This window comes from Humulus lupulus, chromosome X (genome assembly GCF_963169125.1).
Source record: "Humulus lupulus chromosome X, drHumLupu1.1, whole genome shotgun sequence".
NCBI lineage: Eukaryota > Viridiplantae > Streptophyta > Magnoliopsida > Rosales > Cannabaceae > Humulus > Humulus lupulus.
Window position 1 is genome coordinate 210,755,645 of NC_084802.1, and position 18,043 is coordinate 210,773,687.

Sequence of the window (18,043 nt, forward strand, 5' to 3'; positions counted from 1 at the left end):
TCAGGAAATCTTGTCAAATTGAAGAAATCTTTTAGGAAAGTTTCCTTGCGGGCTTAGGTGGGTTTAGACCGTGTATTAGTTGTCCAATATGAGTATAATGACTATAAATACTCATATTGACTGCTAGGTTTTAGTTACCTCTTTTTGTATTTCATTCTTATTTGTAAAAGAAATTCTTTGTTTTGTAGAGGTGAGTGAGTTCGACTCTACTTCTGTTTTTCAGTGTCCTTGTAATTGTTTTGAGTCTTCAAACAGTTCTACAAAGGAGGAGAACAAAGTGCAAACCTTCGGGAGAAGGTGGTTCAAGTCTTGCTTTGGGAGGAAGCAAGCACACTTCAAGCAGATCGAAGGGAGTTCGTATTCTTGAAGGTTCAGCAATGTTCATTTGTCAATGTGTAATACATCAAGCTTGCGGCATATAATAAAAGGGAGTCTATTTATGCATAAGTAAAAAACTTTGTATTTTTTAGATTTTACTAATGAATCTTATCTCTGGGCGTGACCCCGTGAACTAGAAGCAATCCGCAAGGATTGCTGATACCACGTATAAAAACTTTGTGTGTTTTTATTTTCTGCACTTTAGTTCTTTTCTAATTTTCGGGTATGTAGTTACAGAACCCTGGTCTGTAGCTACAGAATATCTGTTTCAGTACCAACTTAATTATTCCTCATATAATTAATTGATTAATTAAATAATAAATTGATAATTATAATATAGAGAATTTTAATTAAGACAGGTGCAAGTTGGGCTAAAGGCACTGCTGGCGGAAGTGGGGCTTGTCCTATACTGTTAATGTGCTCTCAACGTTGTAGAGCGACGACAACGGAAAGCTTGCAACCAAAACTGGTAATGCTTATTTTTTCTTCTAATTTGACACGACTTAGTTATATACACAATACTCTATCATTCGAACTGCGATTTTGATGATTTAACATGCTATGGAAAGTTAAGAAATTGATATTCAACTTTCACGTCGTTTAAGAATATGAAAAGAGAAAATTATTGAAGGATTTATAGTTTTTCGACCTAAAAAAGTCGATCTACGTCTACTGGCCACAACAACCGTACGTAGGCTAGCTTTCTCATGCTCACTAAACTGGTTTTTAGACTAGTCGTAAACAAATAAAAATTCCCATGCAAAATTTAAAGAAAAGTTTTATATTTTATGTAATTTCCACTAATACTTATACTTGGGCATGTGTTATAATGGGCCACTGTTTAGTGGGGCTTGTGCTTAGTACTGGGCTTGAGTATTGGACCAAAGCCTAATTGTGGTCATTACAACATTCACTTTATTTAAAAAAAAAAAACAAAATAATTTGAAAAAATTATTTCCTTTAACTAGCAATATAATAATTTCATTTTCTTTAACTTTTCAAACAAGGAAAAAACAACAACAAAGGATGGTATTTACAAATATATAACTAGTTGCTATGTTTATTCAAAATCAGCTTAATGTTTTTTTTTTTTACAATAATATGAAATATTTATGAAACTAGTAACTATTGATTACGAAATTTAAAATGCCGATCATTATATATATATTTTTTAATATAGATTAATAATCATACTTATTGTTTTCAGAGTCCCATCACTTTTGTGAAATCATTTATTAAATTTCTTAAAATTTAGTTATTAATGTATTTATACTAAATATAAATAATTTTATTCTTTTAAAAAGTTTTTATAATTTAATGTAGATCAAATCTAATTACAATAAAAAGGAATAGTTTTTTCTTTTTATAATATGGAGTTAGAAGATTCAGTTTTCTACAAATATAGCTCTTGGTAGATTCTTTTGTTGATGACACAATGAGCTATTTACAAATTAAAATTCAATATAAGAATTAAAATTATATTCTATGTAATTAAAAAAATTGAAAATAATTACCTTTAAAACTAAAAAAATATTTTTTTTATATCCCTAGATTACTTTTCGTAAGTACTGATTTGTGGTATATATTTTCATAAACACTCTTCTAGTTTAATTAGTTTTGAATGTGGGACAAAAATGATGGTTAATGCATCACTAGTTTACAAATATGATTCAAATTCTATAATATCCATAAATTTGGAACAATTTTGGACTACAAATCTCACTAGACTAGATAATACTATGTGTATTATAAAGTGCGTCTAGGCCTAGCCCTAAGCACAGGCGGTGTAATGCCCCAAAATCCTTAATGTGGTTTAATGGTCGGATTAGTAGGCTGGGAGGGCCATAATTGATTTATTATGCTATTAAACTATTATATGCATGCTTATGTGAAATATATTGTAATATGATGTTAAATGTATGCATGTGAGTCCACATTTGATTATAAGGGTATATTGATAATTTGGCCCGTTGAGGGCATATTTGAATATTTTGGTGCATGTTTGTGATTAATTGTTGAGGCCACATTATGTGGATTTGTTCGAGCTATTCGGCATGAGACGATCTTTGATTATAAACTATCGGTTTGGTTATAACAGGCTTAAGCTCGGGGCTCGGGGTGAATCTCGGGGTGTTTTGGCGATTAGAGCGTTACCGGGAATAAAATGGTAACGAGATTTGATTTATTGGTATTTGAGAATATCGAGAATAGTAGAAATTGGAGAGTGTTAATTATGATTAACGAAATAGGTGAAAGATGACGATTTTACCCTTGGGGAGACTTTAGAAGCTTTTAAATGACCTCGGGGCATTAAGGTCATTTGGCATGGATATATATGACTTTATTGGCTATAGAAACCTGTAGAAAGAACAGAACAAAACAAGAGCTTCACCTTCTTCCTCACGTTCATCATTTTCTCTCTTTTCTTCTTTGGAATTTTTTAAGCCAAATTGAGGAATTAAGCTAGGAGACTAAAGGTTTGAGCTTAGGAACTTGATTCATTCATTGAAAGGGATTCAAAACCAGTTTGAGGTAAGATTTTATCCATGAATTTCAAGAATTGCTCTGTTTTTCTTATGGTTTTTAGTCAAGAGATTTTGATGTGGTTAGTTGGGAATTCATGGTGGTTTTTGAGAAAATTTGCTTGGATTCTGTTGTTGGTATGTTGATTGTGTTGTGGTAATACTTGGTTTTGGATTTGGAGATGTTTGAGTAAGTTTTTGGAAGGATTGAAAGAGGGAAAAAATGAGGTTTTAATGGGAGAAAACATGGGTTTTTGGCTGTTGGGAGGCAATGCCGCGACGCTTGGGAGGCAATGTCGCGGCATTGGGTGCAGGAGCTTGAGGCTGGCACCTCTGTTTGGGAGACGGGCCACGGCATGGTGGAAGTAGGGTCGCGGCCCTTAAGAGCTTTTTTGGGCAAAATTGTGTTTTTGTCATGGGAACTCAAACCTTAGGCCTCAGGATCGTTTCTACTACCCGGTTTAGTAGGATTCGACGTCCCGAAGGCTTGATCTTGGTTCAGGAACTTTTTATTATTCATTTTATTGATTAAATCCCATATTTGGTTATGACTAGGTGACCGCTAAAGGGACTAAAAGACAGATCATTCTCAAGGGTCGGTCTTATATTAATTATCGCTCGAACCAGAGGTAATGTGACATGCATGGTTATTCATGAGGCATGTTGAGTGTTTAAATGTGGACATGGATTGATTATTGAATGCTTAGCAAATCTTGCTCACTTGTGCATGGTACTGACTGAATAGTCAGAATTGACAAATGTGTCAGTATCAACTGTGAAGTTGTGACTCATTAGTCAAGTTCGGCAGTGGTACTGGGCACTGGTCACACAGTGCTGACTCATAAGTCATGAACTTCTTTAGCGTGTTCAACGCAAACCAACAAAGATTAGATCTAATCGACATCTGCATTAAATGACTTAGAAGAGCATTAATGCCAGACCGACCTCAAGTTTGATGAATACTATAAGCGCTTGTCTAGCCAAAGGCTAGTTACTTAGAGCCACAGTGACTATTTAGTCACATGGCTGTGGGTGCTGAGCCCCGTGTGACTTACCCATCAGTCACTCATCTATTTAAGCCAGTGACTTACACAACAGTCACTCATCTGTTTAAGCTAGTGACTTACCCATCAATCACTAATCTGTATAAGCTAGTGACTTGTTTGTCAGTCACCCATTATGGTTTACCAGAACCTCAAGTATTGAATCACTCATCTGATTAAGAGCTATAAGCTCCTTCATGGTTAATGTAACCACAAAGTGATATTCACTCATCTGTTCAGGGTTATAAGCTCTGTATGATTATCATGATCATCATTTGATATTATATACTTGCATTATTATGTTTTCTTACTGGGCTTTGACTCATGGGTGCTATGTGGTGTAGGTAAAGGGAAAGAGAAGCTCACCCAGCTTTGAGTGGATAGCTTAGGTGGTGATGTGTACATATGCGGCCGCTTGACCACCACGGCCAATGAGTATTCAGAGGAATTAGGGGGTTTACCCTATTTTTACCGCTTAAGTCGGCGGATTGTAAATTTGAACTGTAATGACCAAAGGCCCGCAAAATTTTTTACATACAGAAATTATATTTTTTTACATACAGAAAGACTCCTAAAAATTTGAGAAATATTATTTTATATATAATTTCTTTTAAAATAACATTGTATAAGGTTTCATACCACTCACGACCGGCCAGGGTGTGTCCAACACCATCTAGACTACCAGAATAATCTAATTTCATGTAAAATCATTTTATTTTACATTTAATCAATGTATTGATTTTTTTAACTAAATAAATAATTAATAATTAAAATAATGACGTCTTTATGCATAAAGCTGACGTATATATATATTGCTGAAAATAAATAATTGTTTTGTTCTAAATATCGAGTTGGGATATAGTAGATGTGGGGTCGAGCACTTATTTTGTAGTATTTTCCTTTGATTATAGTACATGCTCCACTTTTTTGTCTTTGTTCATAATAATGTCCACATACAAAGAAAAGAAAATATTATTAGTAATAATGTTAGATTTTAAGATATTAATTACTAATAATGGTAATAATTAAATATAAATAATATTAAACACTATTCGCTATATGTATTCATAAACCATATTTATTCTCTAATAAGTTACGACATAAGAAAAGATGAAGGGACCAAACTACGCCACTTCGGTCTTACAGTCAACTTTCGTGTTCTTCGTCTTTATCTTATCCGTTTCGATTGTATATGCTCAATCCTTACCACCTGCTAAATCTGATGGATTCGTCTATGGAAAACACCGAGTCGACTGGGATGCGATTCAAATTGAAGCGTTTGTCGACCCTGTTTGCCCAGATAGCAGAGATGCCTGGCCAGCCCTCAAACAAGTTCTAGACCGCTATGGCGACCGTGTTTGGCTTCTCGTTCACCTGCTACCCTTGCCGTCAGTATATTCTATCTCTTTGCTACTGATTTGGGTTTCTATATCTGGGTTTTTTATTGCAAGTTATGAACGCTAATTCTTATTGTTACTAACGGTCTTTGACTTATGCTTACCCATTTCATTAGGCGTAAAATACTTATTTTGTTGTTATGGTTTATGATGAAATGTCTCTGACTGTATTGAGATTAATCAATTTCTTTGATTATCTTTGTTTGTGGAATTTGCAGTTATCATGATAATGCTTTTGTGTCTTCACGTGCTTTACACATAGTTAATGACATAAGTAGTCATTCTACATTCAAATTGTTGGAGTGGTTCTTCAAGTATCAGGTTTGTGTGCTCTCATATTAGATCAGTGCTTCTTTTACATACTATAGAGTTTAAACCATGTTGTGAAATGGAGTACCTCTAAAAGTCTATTTTTGTTTCCCCTCTTATCTAACCGTGAGTTATTTTGAAATGATATTCTTGGTAGTGAAGCTAGTTTTGGTTTCGATTGTTGAATTGATGAAAATGAAATTGATGTTTTAATATCATCACATGGCTTCAAAAAGCAATCTTTAGTTATAATGTGGCCAATTCTAGGGAGGCTGCTGGCTAACTTGCCTCTTTTAGCCATATTTTTTCTGCTGTCAAATGTGTTACCATTTTCATGTGTGCTAAGCTGGATGCATACTTTTGAACAGGAAAATTTTTACAATGCTCAAACTCGCAACTTGACAAGAATAGAGGTTGTGAATGAGATTGTGGAATCTGCAACACAACTACTTGGGAGCTCTTATCTTGGTACTCTTGAATCGGGATTCAATGATCGGAAAACTGACCTTAAAACAAGGGTTTCCTTCAAGGTACTGCACCTTATTACTTTTCTATATGAGATGTAAAATTGCTAGTATTGTTGCAGTAGTACACACAAAGGTGGTTACTAAAATTTCATTTGCAGGAACTAATCAACCAAAGACAAATTTGATTTTGTTAGACAATTAACATTGGATTTCTTTGGTCTTGCAGTATAGTGGTACAAGAGGGGTGTATGGGACACCTACTTTCTTCATCAATGGATTTCAATTACCTGATGCTGGCTCCCCATTAGACTTCAATGGATGGAAAACTATCATTGATCCACTAATTGGGAATAAGACCACCAAGAACAACGAAAATATGCACTATTTCTAATGAAAAACTTGGCCATGAAGCCTTTGAAAGAATAAACTCTATGCCAAAAAACCGTGGCCCAATGTGTATGTTTTGTATTTGATACTGTGACACTGTAGTTGAAGATTTACAAGAAGAAGAATGGGGTCTTAGTTGTTTATATTATGTTGCTTGAGCTTCATTTGCTCTGCTATCCTTAATGGTAATTCGTAACTTATAATAAGATATGCTCTAAAGTTGAGATGAAATATATATATATATATATATATTTAGAAATGTTACATTATGAAAGTTCACTGATCAAAGCTATACAAACTAAAAATGAGACATTTAAAACCCCAGTTGGAGATCAAAATGAAATTTTCATTGTGTTCTCATTTTGTCTAACAAAAACTATTACTATTGGGTTAGAGAACCAAACTCATTCCCTAATATGATGACTAGCTGCAAGTTGAAAGGGATTTCATTTGGCTATGGCTGTGGCTATGGCTATGTCTATGGCTATTGTAGTGATTCAGAAGAAAACTCGAACTCTCTTTTTCTGGTTTTCTCTTTTGCTTCTATCACATGAGTTTCTTCTCAATTTCAACATACCTTATCTTGTGGTGGGGGTGTTTTTGTATCAAGCTTTGAAAGCTTCATTTTGTTCTCAAATCAATAATCTTTTGCTATTGTTACTGCCACAAGTCAATTTGAAAAAAGAGAATTAAGGTGAATTTGTAGGGATTAAAGCCTCTCTACCAAGCTGTAATCTTCAAATTTCATAGGTCCTAGAGAATGGGCTTCATGTTGAATATGGTAGTTCTGGTTCAGATTTGCAAATGTTAAGAAAGTTCACAATTATACCAGGTGCTTGGGGACTAAGCAGCTTGTGCCTCATAACATTGCTTTTTAAAAAACTTTGTTATAGGTTGCTTTCTATCTTTATAAGTGAATGCTTTGCTTTTGGCTTTAGATTAATTCCTCAATGATTATTCCTCTTCTTCAAGCTTAATTGACAAACATTTTTTAGTGTTTACCTAATGAGTGGATATGTTCTTTCTATATCAAAATAGATGAGAAGCTAATTATTTTGCTGAGGATCATCATAATCGACTGATAGTAACACATTGTCATAATCAATAATAATAGAAAGAAAAAAAGTTAGAACATTATTTTCCAAATTTATAAGTCATATAATTAAAGGAAAAACTTAAACAATCTTTATTGGTCAAGATAATATTAATATAGAAATTAAAAGAAATATTTTCTAATTATTAATTAATATCTTTTGTAATTATTGTCTAATGAGTTTGACTTCTGTATCTATAATTCTAGAAAGTAGGAAAACTTATTGAGATAATTATTTGGATATGTATACTTTCACAAGTTATTGAGACATTTTCTTTTTAAATAATAAAAAAGTACCAATTTTCGAATATTTTGAAATTTTGTGTACTAGTTTGGAAAAGCTTGTTCCAAAATTTAATTATTTGTTTATGTAGGAAGCTCACAAAAACGAATTATCATTATAACAACTAGTTTGAATTTTTGCAAATAGATTAGTTAAAAGCTATGTAAATCATTGAGAATTTGATTTGGACTTTTGGATTAAGATTCTTGTGAAGATATTTTTGAAAGAAAAGGGCATCAAATTAAAGGAAAATTTACATGGAGCAATGTTTTTTTCTAACTTAATTACCAAAATATCTTTGCTTATTTAAAATACACTTTTACCGTGTTTTATATACGTTTATATAAATAGGACAAACAGTAATTTTTCCCCTTAAAATATATTCATTGAATAATTTTGCCCCATGAATGATTTTTTGGGGGCAAAAATGCCTATTAAATTATGAAAATTATTGCAAACATTCTCCTTTTGTTACATTATGTTAATTTTTTAAGCTGTTTGTTATGTAGTCACATGTTACATGCATAATTACAGTACGATGATCTATTTAACTAGCTGAAGTTAGCTGAAATCGAGTTTATTGATGTTAAATATACAAAAATTAGTTCTAAAAATGAACATATATGTATTCAAAAATTGTCATTATATGACTATGTATGTATGTATGTATTAACGTGTTATGACTATCGAATCTTGTTACATTAGCGCAACACTAGTGCTACATGGACAAACTCTTTAAAAAAATGAACGAAATGCAATATAAGTGGCATATTTACAATAATTACTATAATTCAGTGAGGATTTTTGTCACATAAAAAAATTTAGGGGGCAAAATTCTATAAAAGTCATAATTCAGGAGGAAAATTTCCTATTTGTCCATATAATTATTATATTGTATTAAAATAAAAAAAATATTGTTGATGCTTTGTTTTTGTCACACATCTCTCCTTCTCTCATCTTTTTCCACCTTTTTTTTTTTAAGTTTATTTCATTTTCTCTCTTCTCCTTAATTTTAAAAATCTTTTCCGGCCACACCACTAGTCGGTTGGGCTCAAAAGTGTTACCATCGTGACCTACTCTTTAATGTGATCATCATTTTGATATGTGAGAAGCGTATATTTTTTCGCCGTCGCCGAGAAGATAACTAGAATAAAAAGTAACATTTTAGTTTTTTTTTATATATTTTGTTAACAAAAAAGTAATTAAATTTTAAACTTAAATAAAATTTAATATTCCAAAATTTATATTCTTATTTTACATTTAAAATATACCCTATGATATTCTAAACAACTTAGCTATTTTAGAAACATTTAAACTAACTTTTTAAAAATATATTATTTAGGATATTGTTTGGTAATTTTTAAATAGAACGTAAGAAGACTATTTTTTGTAACTCACTAAGTTTGTTGGTTGCTTTAAATTTGTGGCATACTAAATATCTTAGTCATATATCAAAATGTAACTAATTGATATCTTAAATAATTTTAAAAACAACGAAAATGTAACTTTTAAAAGTAACTATGCAGTATACTAAATAATATCATTTTCTAATAAGAAATTTATGATAACTTGGAATTATAGAAATAACCTTTTATACTATATGATAACTAATTAATTTTTAAAATAGACTTGAAAGTAATGTAAACATATTTTAATAATAAGACATGTAGATTACATGAGTGACTAAAAAAGTCTATTAAAAATTTTCATTTAAAAGTTAGTTTTTTATTAATAAATTATAGGTAACTTATTATACTATATGGTAGCTCATTAGTTTCTTAAATAAGCTTGAAAGTTACCAAAATGTATCTTAAATAATAAGATACCATAATATAACATAAAAATAACTAGTTTGTGTATTAAGATATCTACAAATGAGTTTTGGAGATAACCAAAATGTACTGAAATAATATGATCTAAAAATACAGTTTTTAATAAAAAAAAAGTGACCAATTAGTGTCTTATCGGTATCGTAAGTAACCAAAATGTAACATTTTACAATCCAAAAAAAAACAAAAAAAATTCGGGTTAATTTTTTCAAAATTTGGTATGCTATACTAATTTGGTACCAGTATTTATGTAAATAGTTTGATTGAAGGTATTTTTGTGAATATTTTATATTCTAAGTATATAATTGTAAATTTCCCTAAATTAAATTAGTATATATAAAGAGTTTGTTGAATTATGGGCCGAAGTATAAAGAGGCCCCGGGCCCAAACTCACCGAAATAAAGTGATTATTCGATTAGAAGAGTGGACACTTGGAGGAAAGAGAGGGTAATCGAGAGTAGTTGGGTAATTTGGAAGCGATTGGCAGTATATAAAGCTAGATACCTCGCAGTATCCGATTTAGGGCGTAAAAGAAGAAACAAAGCCGTAGAAGAGGGCTCTTTCTCAACTTAGTTCACTGCCTTAAAAGCTTATCCCTTTCCAAACTCCAACGGTAAACTCTCTTCTCTCCCTCCTCTTCCTACCAAACCCTAATTTCATTTCTCTCATCTTCTTCCACCAAATTACCACACCTTCTGTTCTGTTTTTCATCTACTCGACGGTTTTTTTTTTTCTGCATGGTGCTGATATGGTTTTTTTTTTTTTTTTTGAAGATGGATCGGTACCAGAGAGTGGAGAAGCCGAAAACTGAGACGCCAATTGATGAAAATGAGATTAGGATTACGAGTCAGGGGAGGATGCGGAACTATATCACTTATGCCATGACTCTGCTCCAGGTGTTTTCCGCTTTTTCCTTTTTATTTAACTTATTAATTAAATGATTAGAGTGTGTTTTGTGTATTTGCATGTTGATGATACAATAATAATATTCCATTAAGTAACTAGTTTTTAACTTTTAGGGGTTTAGTGTGGGTTTTAGGATGGTAGTGTTGAAGCCATTGAGAGAAATTAATAAGACTTGTTTGAAAAATTGATTATGCTTTATGGTAGAGATTTTTAACGTCTAAAATTTGAGAAAGGCGATTAACGTGGTTTTGAGAATGTTTATTTGTATAGTTTGAATATCGAAGGAATAGTTTACTGAACAAAGTGATACTAGATTCGAAGCGAGAGGATTGAATATGACTCATTTTTTAGTTTTGACATTGGGTATTCATCCTTTATCGTAAAATCAACTCTAGCACAAGGTACCCTAGGAATCAAACACAGAACTCATGGGAGCAAATTGTGGTTTTGATCACCTTTCTGAATCTGACTCGTTTCTATAATCTTTACCAATTTTGGTTGCTAAGAGTGAAAAAGTATAGAGTTGGTCTTTATCGTATTGTATGCAATATCTTTAGTTTTTTCTTGGTCTTACTCTTACATATTATTATGCAGGAAAAAGGATCCGATGAAATTGTTTTCAAGGCTATGGGAAGAGCCATCAACAAGACAGTGACCATAGTGGAGCTAATTAAGGTTTGATTCATGTTTGTACATTGACAGATGGTTTGGTTAAACTTGTCCGGCATTGCTCTGAGCCCTGTAAAGTTGTTTGCTATTTATTCCAGAGAAGAATTGTTGGTCTTCACCAGAATACGTCAATTGGATCCACAGACATCACCGATACATGGGAGCCCCTAGAAGAAGGCCTCTTGCCGTAAGGGCATCTTAAACTATTGTGACTGTTATTTTATTACAGTTTTGCACTATCTCTTGTTAGATAATAATGCAACCTTTGATGGTTTCAATTGTCGTTGTTACTTAATTCTTAGTTTTTTTTTATCCCACAGTTTGGAGACCACGAGACATGTGTCGATGATTGTAATAACCCTCTCAAAGAAGGAATTGAACAAGACTTTAATTGGGTGAGTTCATGATGGGTTCTTTATGCTCTTGGGTTGATGATCTTGTAGGAACATCATACATTGTTTGTTTTTATGTTTACTTGTGGTCCGTAATTATTCACAAACCATTTCTGCCCACAGGTACCAGCCTCCATTACCTGCTGACCAGGTGAAGGCATCAACTGAACTTGATTATGATGGAGGTAAGACCAGTTATCTTCTTTTTTTCCCAGTGCACCTATTGTCCCATTTTTATAAATTGAAGATTGAACCTTGTGCTGCAGAGCGCTCACCAAGAGGTCGTGGTCGGGGCCGCAACTATAGAGGACGGTCAAAGGCCAGAGGTATGTATCACAGCATGCTTCTATAATATAACTGCTGGTTGTACTGCTAGCCTACTTTGTTCCTCTTGTACCAAGTAGGATGTAAATTGCTGGATTCATCTAGCCATTGCTGCAGTGGTGATTTTTTGTTTGCACCAGTTGTCATGGTGTATCTTGTTGATCATTTAACAGCATATAAGATTTTATTTGGCTGATCTTAGTGGTTGTAAAATGATAATATATTTGATGTAACGGTTGTATTTTGTTTCAGGGAATGGTTTTGCTTCGGCTGATTATGAAGATGGAGGTTGGGACATGAGTCGGAACAACTCAAGAGGTAGAGGGTTCAGAGGTCGAGGGAGAGGAAGAAATTTCCGTGGCCGTGGAAGGGGAGGGTATAATGGAACTTACGTTGATACACAGCAAGATGGAGATTACAATCAAGAAGCCCCTGTTCAAGGTCGTGGTATGTACAAGTAGTAGTCTGTTCTGTTTAATATTTTTCTTAGACTGGTAGTTTAGCTTATATGCCAGTCATTGGAATCTAGGCTTGTCCTTAGATATATTCTTCTAAACTTCTTTTTCCACATGTTAGATCCATATCAATCCTGTCATCTTGTTGTCAACTTACCCTTTCCTTTTATACTTTTTCGCCATTAATCTCAACTCCCAACCTCCCCCCCAAAAAAAAGCAAAAGGATGTGCTTAAGTGGTATTTGATGGGATTTGGATGTCTACTTTTAAGTATGCATAGTTCTTTTGAGGAAAAATTTCTTCATTGTATGTTTGCTCATTTATGTATTGTTACCTGACACAATTTCTTTGTAGGTCGAGGCCGCAGTAGGGGAACCCAGGGAAGGGGACGTGGGTTCAGATCAAATGTGCCGATCCAGGTAGCTGCATAGGATGCTGAATGGGTGTTTTGACGGACGCTATGCATGCCTTTATTGGTTATGCTGTTTTTTTCTCTAGTTCTCCATAAAAGGTAGCTTTTTTGTTTAATTAAAAAAAAGGTCCTGGACTGCCAAATGTTATAGGGGTCTGTTGTGTAAACTATTTTGTATTTAGTTTGGAGCTGCTGTTGTTGTACAAGGCAAATCCTTTTTTTTGGTAGTAGACACTAGACATAGGTGAGAGAGAGTAGTTATTTGTTCATGTTTTTTCAGTTTTAGCAGCGCATTCTTTTATTTTTGTTTTGGAGAGTTGAGCTGTATTTTATATTTCAGATAAATTATAATATAATATAGTATTGTTAGGCGTATTTTTTGTGCTAATATGGTAAAAGAATTGTGTTGTTTATGTGACTTGATCCTATAAATCTGCTTTACCATATGATTGCATATTGCATTGCATGGTACGGAAAAAAACTTTCTTTTGACTTTTGAAATTTGTAAATTGGAAATGTTTGACTTCAAATTTTGTGAAGTTTTAAATCGAAAGTCGTAATTTGTTGGTGGATCTATATATATATTTATTATATCTTATAACGGCGGATATACTATATTATTGTTCCATATTCCATCTTCCATAAATTCCTATCACTTTTTTTTTTTTCAAAATTATAGAATGAAGAATAAGTCGTCCTATATAGCAGAACTGATATTATTATTTTCTAAATGTTATATGTTATCAAATTGAACTATGAACTAATTTGATCAGCTTTCACACTGTTATGGTGGTGGCATGACATAATTTTTATAATATGAATTCGCAACTAGCTTGTAAATTATATCATAAAGGAAGAAAAAAAAAAACCCAACAGCTTTGCGTATAATCCTCTCATAACAAAATAATATAAACCGTTAAAAAAGTCTTATCTATCATGTGCATCAACGACTAATCATTTAATTTCCAACAAGTACTCATTTTTAATTTTTTTTTTAAGGTACTAATACTGTTACTCTCATTACATGTAGACTTTTTCAATTGTATTTAATGTCACGCCTGAAAATACGAGAACACACTTGTATGAAAAAGAAATTCAGACTTTTACGTAATGGGATTGCAATTTTCATATATATATATATATATATAAATATATTTTCATCATTGCTTTCCATTTCATTCTCTATTCTCACTCTTCGTACGGTAGTTACCTACTATCATGCCCCAAATATAATTTGTCCTTGAATAAACAAATTAATTAAATCTCTCTTGATATGTTGGACGGTGCTCTCATCACATGCAACTACAGTTAAACTTAAATTTTTGATCCGAAAGATAATTCTTTTCGTACCGAATTTGTTTATTTAAAGATGTAAATGAGACAAAAAGATTGATCACATTTGGTCACTATGCCAAATTAGGCAGATCCCATATATACACACACACTTGGGCAGAACACATGGATAAAATAGAGCCCATTATTGACGGTGGCCCACCAAAATGAAACTCAAAACAACGGCGCCGTTTAATGGTTTTTTGTTTTTGAGAATTGAGATCCAATCAACACTGTGCTGTCCAATAGTCTATCACTCCAAAATCGAAAATGGGTCATGTGCATGTCACATGAAAAACAACTTCATTTTATCGAAAAGGTTAAGGTAGATAGAGTAACATGTGATGTTGAACGATAATGATTAAAAAAAAAAAAAAGCAAAAATATTCCCTTCAACCCTTTAAATTATACAACTTTCTCTTCAAATAGGAACAATGAACAGCTTTTTAAAAAATCCCAGAAATTGAACATTTTGTGATTATGGATGGGTTAATGATTTATTCACGGCTCTTTCATTGCGGAAAATGCATGTGGGTGTGGGTGAGAAAGAGCAAGAGAACGTGGGAATAATTGAATGAAGACTCAGAACCCCCTCTTACAGACTTTCAAACATAATTCACATCATTATTTTATTTCATTAAAAATAAAAAATAAAAAAAAATTCTATTTTAAGTTGTCTTCAGTTTCAGAGCTCACATGCTATACCTTGTTGTATTAGTATTACTTGTCCTGGTCCCTTATTTAAAGCTGGAGCTCTGATTGGAAATGACAATAAATGTAAACAAAGTACATTCATTCTCATCACTCAGTCCTCTCATCACTTCTCATCCATCTTTTTTTTTTCTTTCTCTCCTCCAATTAATAATGGCGAAACTCATTTTTCCATTGGCGATCTTGGCTGGACTAGTGCTCAATATTTCTACTCAAGTGGGTGCATTTGCAGCATCTGGCTGGACTCCAGCTCATGCTACATTCTATGGTGGAAGTGATGCCTCGGGCACTATGGGTATGTTATGTTATGTTATGTTATGTTATACACATTTAATCTTTATGTTTAGCATTAGACATGGATGGAGTTTTAATAAGAGTTTTTGTGGTATTTTTTTGCAGGTGGGGCTTGTGGATATGGTAACTTGTATCAAGCAGGGTATGGTACTAGGACTGCTGCACTAAGCACAGCTTTGTTCAACGATGGTGCTTCGTGTGGCCAATGCTATAAGATCATGTGTGACTACAAAACAGACCCAAGATGGTGTGTCAAAGGGACTTCTGTGACTATCACAGCCACCAATTTTTGCCCACCAAACTTTGCTCTTCCAAATAACAATGGAGGCTGGTGCAACCCACCACTCAAGCACTTTGACATGGCTCAACCTGCTTGGGAAAAAATTGGTATCTACAGGGGTGGCATCATACCTGTTGTGTTCCAAAGGTCACTATTCTCAACTCTCTCTTCCTAGAAACCCCAATTGTTGGGACCCCAATTGTTTTAAAAAATAGCATTAATTGTAGATTTTTGAAAAATATCACTTTAAACTATACCAAAATTAAAAATGTATACATATTTGGATTACACAAATAATAGTTTGGTCATCACTTGTGTTTGTCTCATCAATAAATGTGGAATTTGGTTTTATGGTGCAGGGTTCCATGTAACAAGAAGGGTGGAGTTAGATTCAGCATTAATGGGAGGAACTACTTTGAGCTTGTTTTGATAAGCAATGTAGGAGGGGCTGGATCTATTCAATCTGTGTCCATTAAAGGCTCAAAAACCTCTGGATGGATGTCCATGTCAAGGAATTGGGGATCTAATTGGCAGTCAAATTCCTATCTCAATGGTCAATCACTATCATTTCAGGTCACCACTACTGATGGTGTAACTAGACAATTCATAAATGTTGTTCCTGCAAATTGGTCATTTGGCCAAACATTCGCAACTCGAGTCCAATTCTAAGCTCGAAAACAGTTTAGGGTTCAGGGTTTAGGGTTTTGATCGGATAGGCCGAGGCGTGCTTGGTATTTTCATGAAGCAGCCCGCCGCTATTTTCTGGTCATCCAATCATATGGTTGAATGAATATTTTGGGGAGCAAAAACCTATGAACTCAAGGCTACTATTTTAATTATTCTTCCTTTTATTTCTTAAAGGAAAAGGCATAGCCAAGGATGTTTATCCTTCCTTCATGTGTGGATTTTGTATTTGTTATAGCACTCAAATAAGAAGTGCATTAAAGGTGCAACTTCGTCATGTAGAAATATTACTTTCACAGTTTACAATCCTTGTAATACGAAATCTTGTTGTAATAGTCATATTATTTAAAAGTTGAATGTACTCTTTATAAAGTAATTTGGTTATTATTTTGTACTATTGTGTTTATACATTTAAATGCTTTGAATTGAGGTGATGATAAATTTTTACATGCAACAAATTATAAGACTAAATCGACTCTATAATTGACTGGAAAATCAATCTTGCTGCATAGGTTAAGGCTGAGCATAGGCCCTAGGCAGGTTGAGTTTCACCATAACCAGCCCAATGTGAGACCTAAATGGGCCATCTTCCTGGTCTGACCTTAATTTGAAATAATAGGCCCAGAGCCCAATTCATTGGTCATATGAGTGGGCTAAGCATGACACTTGGCCCATATCTACTACAGTGACCGTTAGGCAGGCAGTCACATTGACTTTCCGAATTTACACGTCTTTCTCTTTTCCTAAATATTAGAAAATTGACCAACACTCAAAAGTCGTTAAGTTGTCATGTAAGAGAGTAGAGACCTAACGACATTAATAGAATTAAACGACAAGTGTCTCAAGCTAGGCATGAGCTCTAACCAATCTATTATCAAAATAAAAGGAAAGTCCATAACAAAAGCTACAATAATCATTTATGCATGTTTTTATTATGATCTTAATTATGAGCTGTTGGCTATGACATGTGAAGAACCGTTGAGTTGGAAACTCTTAAATTATTACTCTAAACTAACTAAAGAAAGCTTTAATTTATTCTTTATCAACTCTATCCACCAACTTGTATTCGTTTAAGTAGGGTCACTTTGTTAATTTATGGGAGGCAAATATTGTGCTTAAAATTTAAGCTCATTCTTTCAATTTAGAAAAAAGTCACCGAAATTCCCTGATTTGCTGTCTATATATATATATATTTGTTAAGCTTTTTATCTTAATTCATTCTTCATTACCTACTACCTTATATTATTAGACAGTAGTTTACTCAACCGAGCTGTACTCATTGAATATGTTGACCGATTAAGAAATATTACCAAGTTTTGTACCATGTGATCAAGTGGATTTGTTCTTTTTTGGCCATAGAACTAATTAAATACTAATCCTTTTAGAGGAAATTGGATTCAGTATGTAGTACTTTTTGGATTTGAGTTTAAAAAATTTGAGCCTCCTTTGTAATTTGAAAAATGTTGTAAGTACTAGTGTGTTAGAATGAATTCATAAATTAGTATAACTTAATCATAAAAGACTTTGAATTAATTTGGTACAATATAATTTTAGAGAAAAACTATTTATTTTACAATAAATAACGATTTATTTTGCAATAAATAATGATTATTAAGTAAAGAAATTGTGTTTTTCCCATTAAAAAAAAGAAAGTGTTGATGGTTTTCCCCTTACAAAATAGTGGTTTTTTTTCTTACCAACTATTATAACATATTAGTAGCAAGTGTAAATACATTTAAAATTTTAAAAGTTAGTATACATATACTTCTAAAATAAATAAGTGATGATATTCACATACAACTCAAATAAGTCTCAATGAATAATACTCTTAAAATACTACTTGGTACAAACATGAATAAAAAAATACATTAACTTT

At 32.9% G+C, this 18,043-nt stretch overlaps 3 protein-coding genes across 4 annotated transcripts; all 3 read left to right on the plus strand.

Moving 5' to 3' along the window:
* The first annotated feature begins 5,024 nt into the window (after positions 1–5,024).
* Positions 5,025–6,646, plus strand: LOC133803514 (uncharacterized). The gene is made up of 4 exons (XM_062241584.1): positions 5,025–5,331; positions 5,559–5,661; positions 6,018–6,179; positions 6,343–6,646. The coding sequence occupies exons 1-4, from the start codon at positions 5,054–5,056 to the stop codon at positions 6,505–6,507; spliced, it is 708 nt and encodes a 235-aa protein (XP_062097568.1). The 5' UTR covers positions 5,025–5,053; the 3' UTR covers positions 6,508–6,646.
* A 3,515-nt stretch (positions 6,647–10,161) lies between these two features.
* Positions 10,162–13,241, plus strand: LOC133805262 (uncharacterized). Of its 2 annotated transcripts, none has more exons than XM_062243394.1 (9): positions 10,162–10,321; positions 10,482–10,604; positions 11,209–11,289; positions 11,382–11,470; positions 11,604–11,678; positions 11,799–11,860; positions 11,942–12,001; positions 12,252–12,440; positions 12,809–13,241. In XM_062243394.1, the coding sequence occupies exons 2-9, from the start codon at positions 10,482–10,484 to the stop codon at positions 12,883–12,885; spliced, it is 756 nt and encodes a 251-aa protein (XP_062099378.1). In that variant the 5' UTR covers positions 10,162–10,321; the 3' UTR covers positions 12,886–13,241. The 2 variants fall into 2 exon arrangements, with proteins under 2 accessions (XP_062099378.1, XP_062099377.1); XM_062243393.1 differs by having other exon boundaries at positions 10,163–10,321; positions 12,252–12,446.
* Positions 13,242–14,452: 1,211 nt separating this feature from the next.
* Positions 14,453–16,543, plus strand: LOC133805261 (expansin-A11). The gene is made up of 3 exons (XM_062243392.1): positions 14,453–15,204; positions 15,309–15,630; positions 15,843–16,543. Exons 1-3 carry the CDS (start codon positions 14,964–14,966, stop codon positions 16,150–16,152), a joined length of 873 nt encoding a protein of 290 aa, XP_062099376.1. The 5' UTR covers positions 14,453–14,963; the 3' UTR covers positions 16,153–16,543.
* The last annotated feature ends 1,500 nt before the right edge of the window (positions 16,544–18,043 follow it).

Bases quoted from the DNA above. Each gene is read 5' to 3' on its own strand.
- LOC133805261 (XM_062243392.1), top strand. From the start codon at position 14,964: ATGACAATAAATGTAAACAAAGTACATTCATTCTCATCACTCAGTCCT. The intron at 15,205-15,308 runs GTATGTTATGTT...ATTTTTTTGCAG, and splicing joins TGATGCCTCGGGCACTATGG to GTGGGGCTTGTGGATATGGT. The intron at 15,631-15,842 runs GTCACTATTCTC...TTTATGGTGCAG, and splicing joins ATACCTGTTGTGTTCCAAAG to GGTTCCATGTAACAAGAAGG.
- LOC133805262 (XM_062243393.1), top strand. From the start codon at position 10,482: ATGGATCGGTACCAGAGAGTGGAGAAGCCGAAAACTGAGACGCCAATT. The intron at 11,471-11,603 runs GTAAGGGCATCT...TTTATCCCACAG, and splicing joins CTAGAAGAAGGCCTCTTGCC to TTTGGAGACCACGAGACATG. The intron at 12,002-12,251 runs GTATGTATCACA...ATTTTGTTTCAG, and splicing joins AGGACGGTCAAAGGCCAGAG to GGAATGGTTTTGCTTCGGCT.
- LOC133803514 (XM_062241584.1), top strand. From the start codon at position 5,054: ATGAAGGGACCAAACTACGCCACTTCGGTCTTACAGTCAACTTTCGTG. The intron at 5,332-5,558 runs GTCAGTATATTC...TGGAATTTGCAG, and splicing joins GTTCACCTGCTACCCTTGCC to TTATCATGATAATGCTTTTG. The intron at 5,662-6,017 runs GTTTGTGTGCTC...ACTTTTGAACAG, and splicing joins AGTGGTTCTTCAAGTATCAG to GAAAATTTTTACAATGCTCA.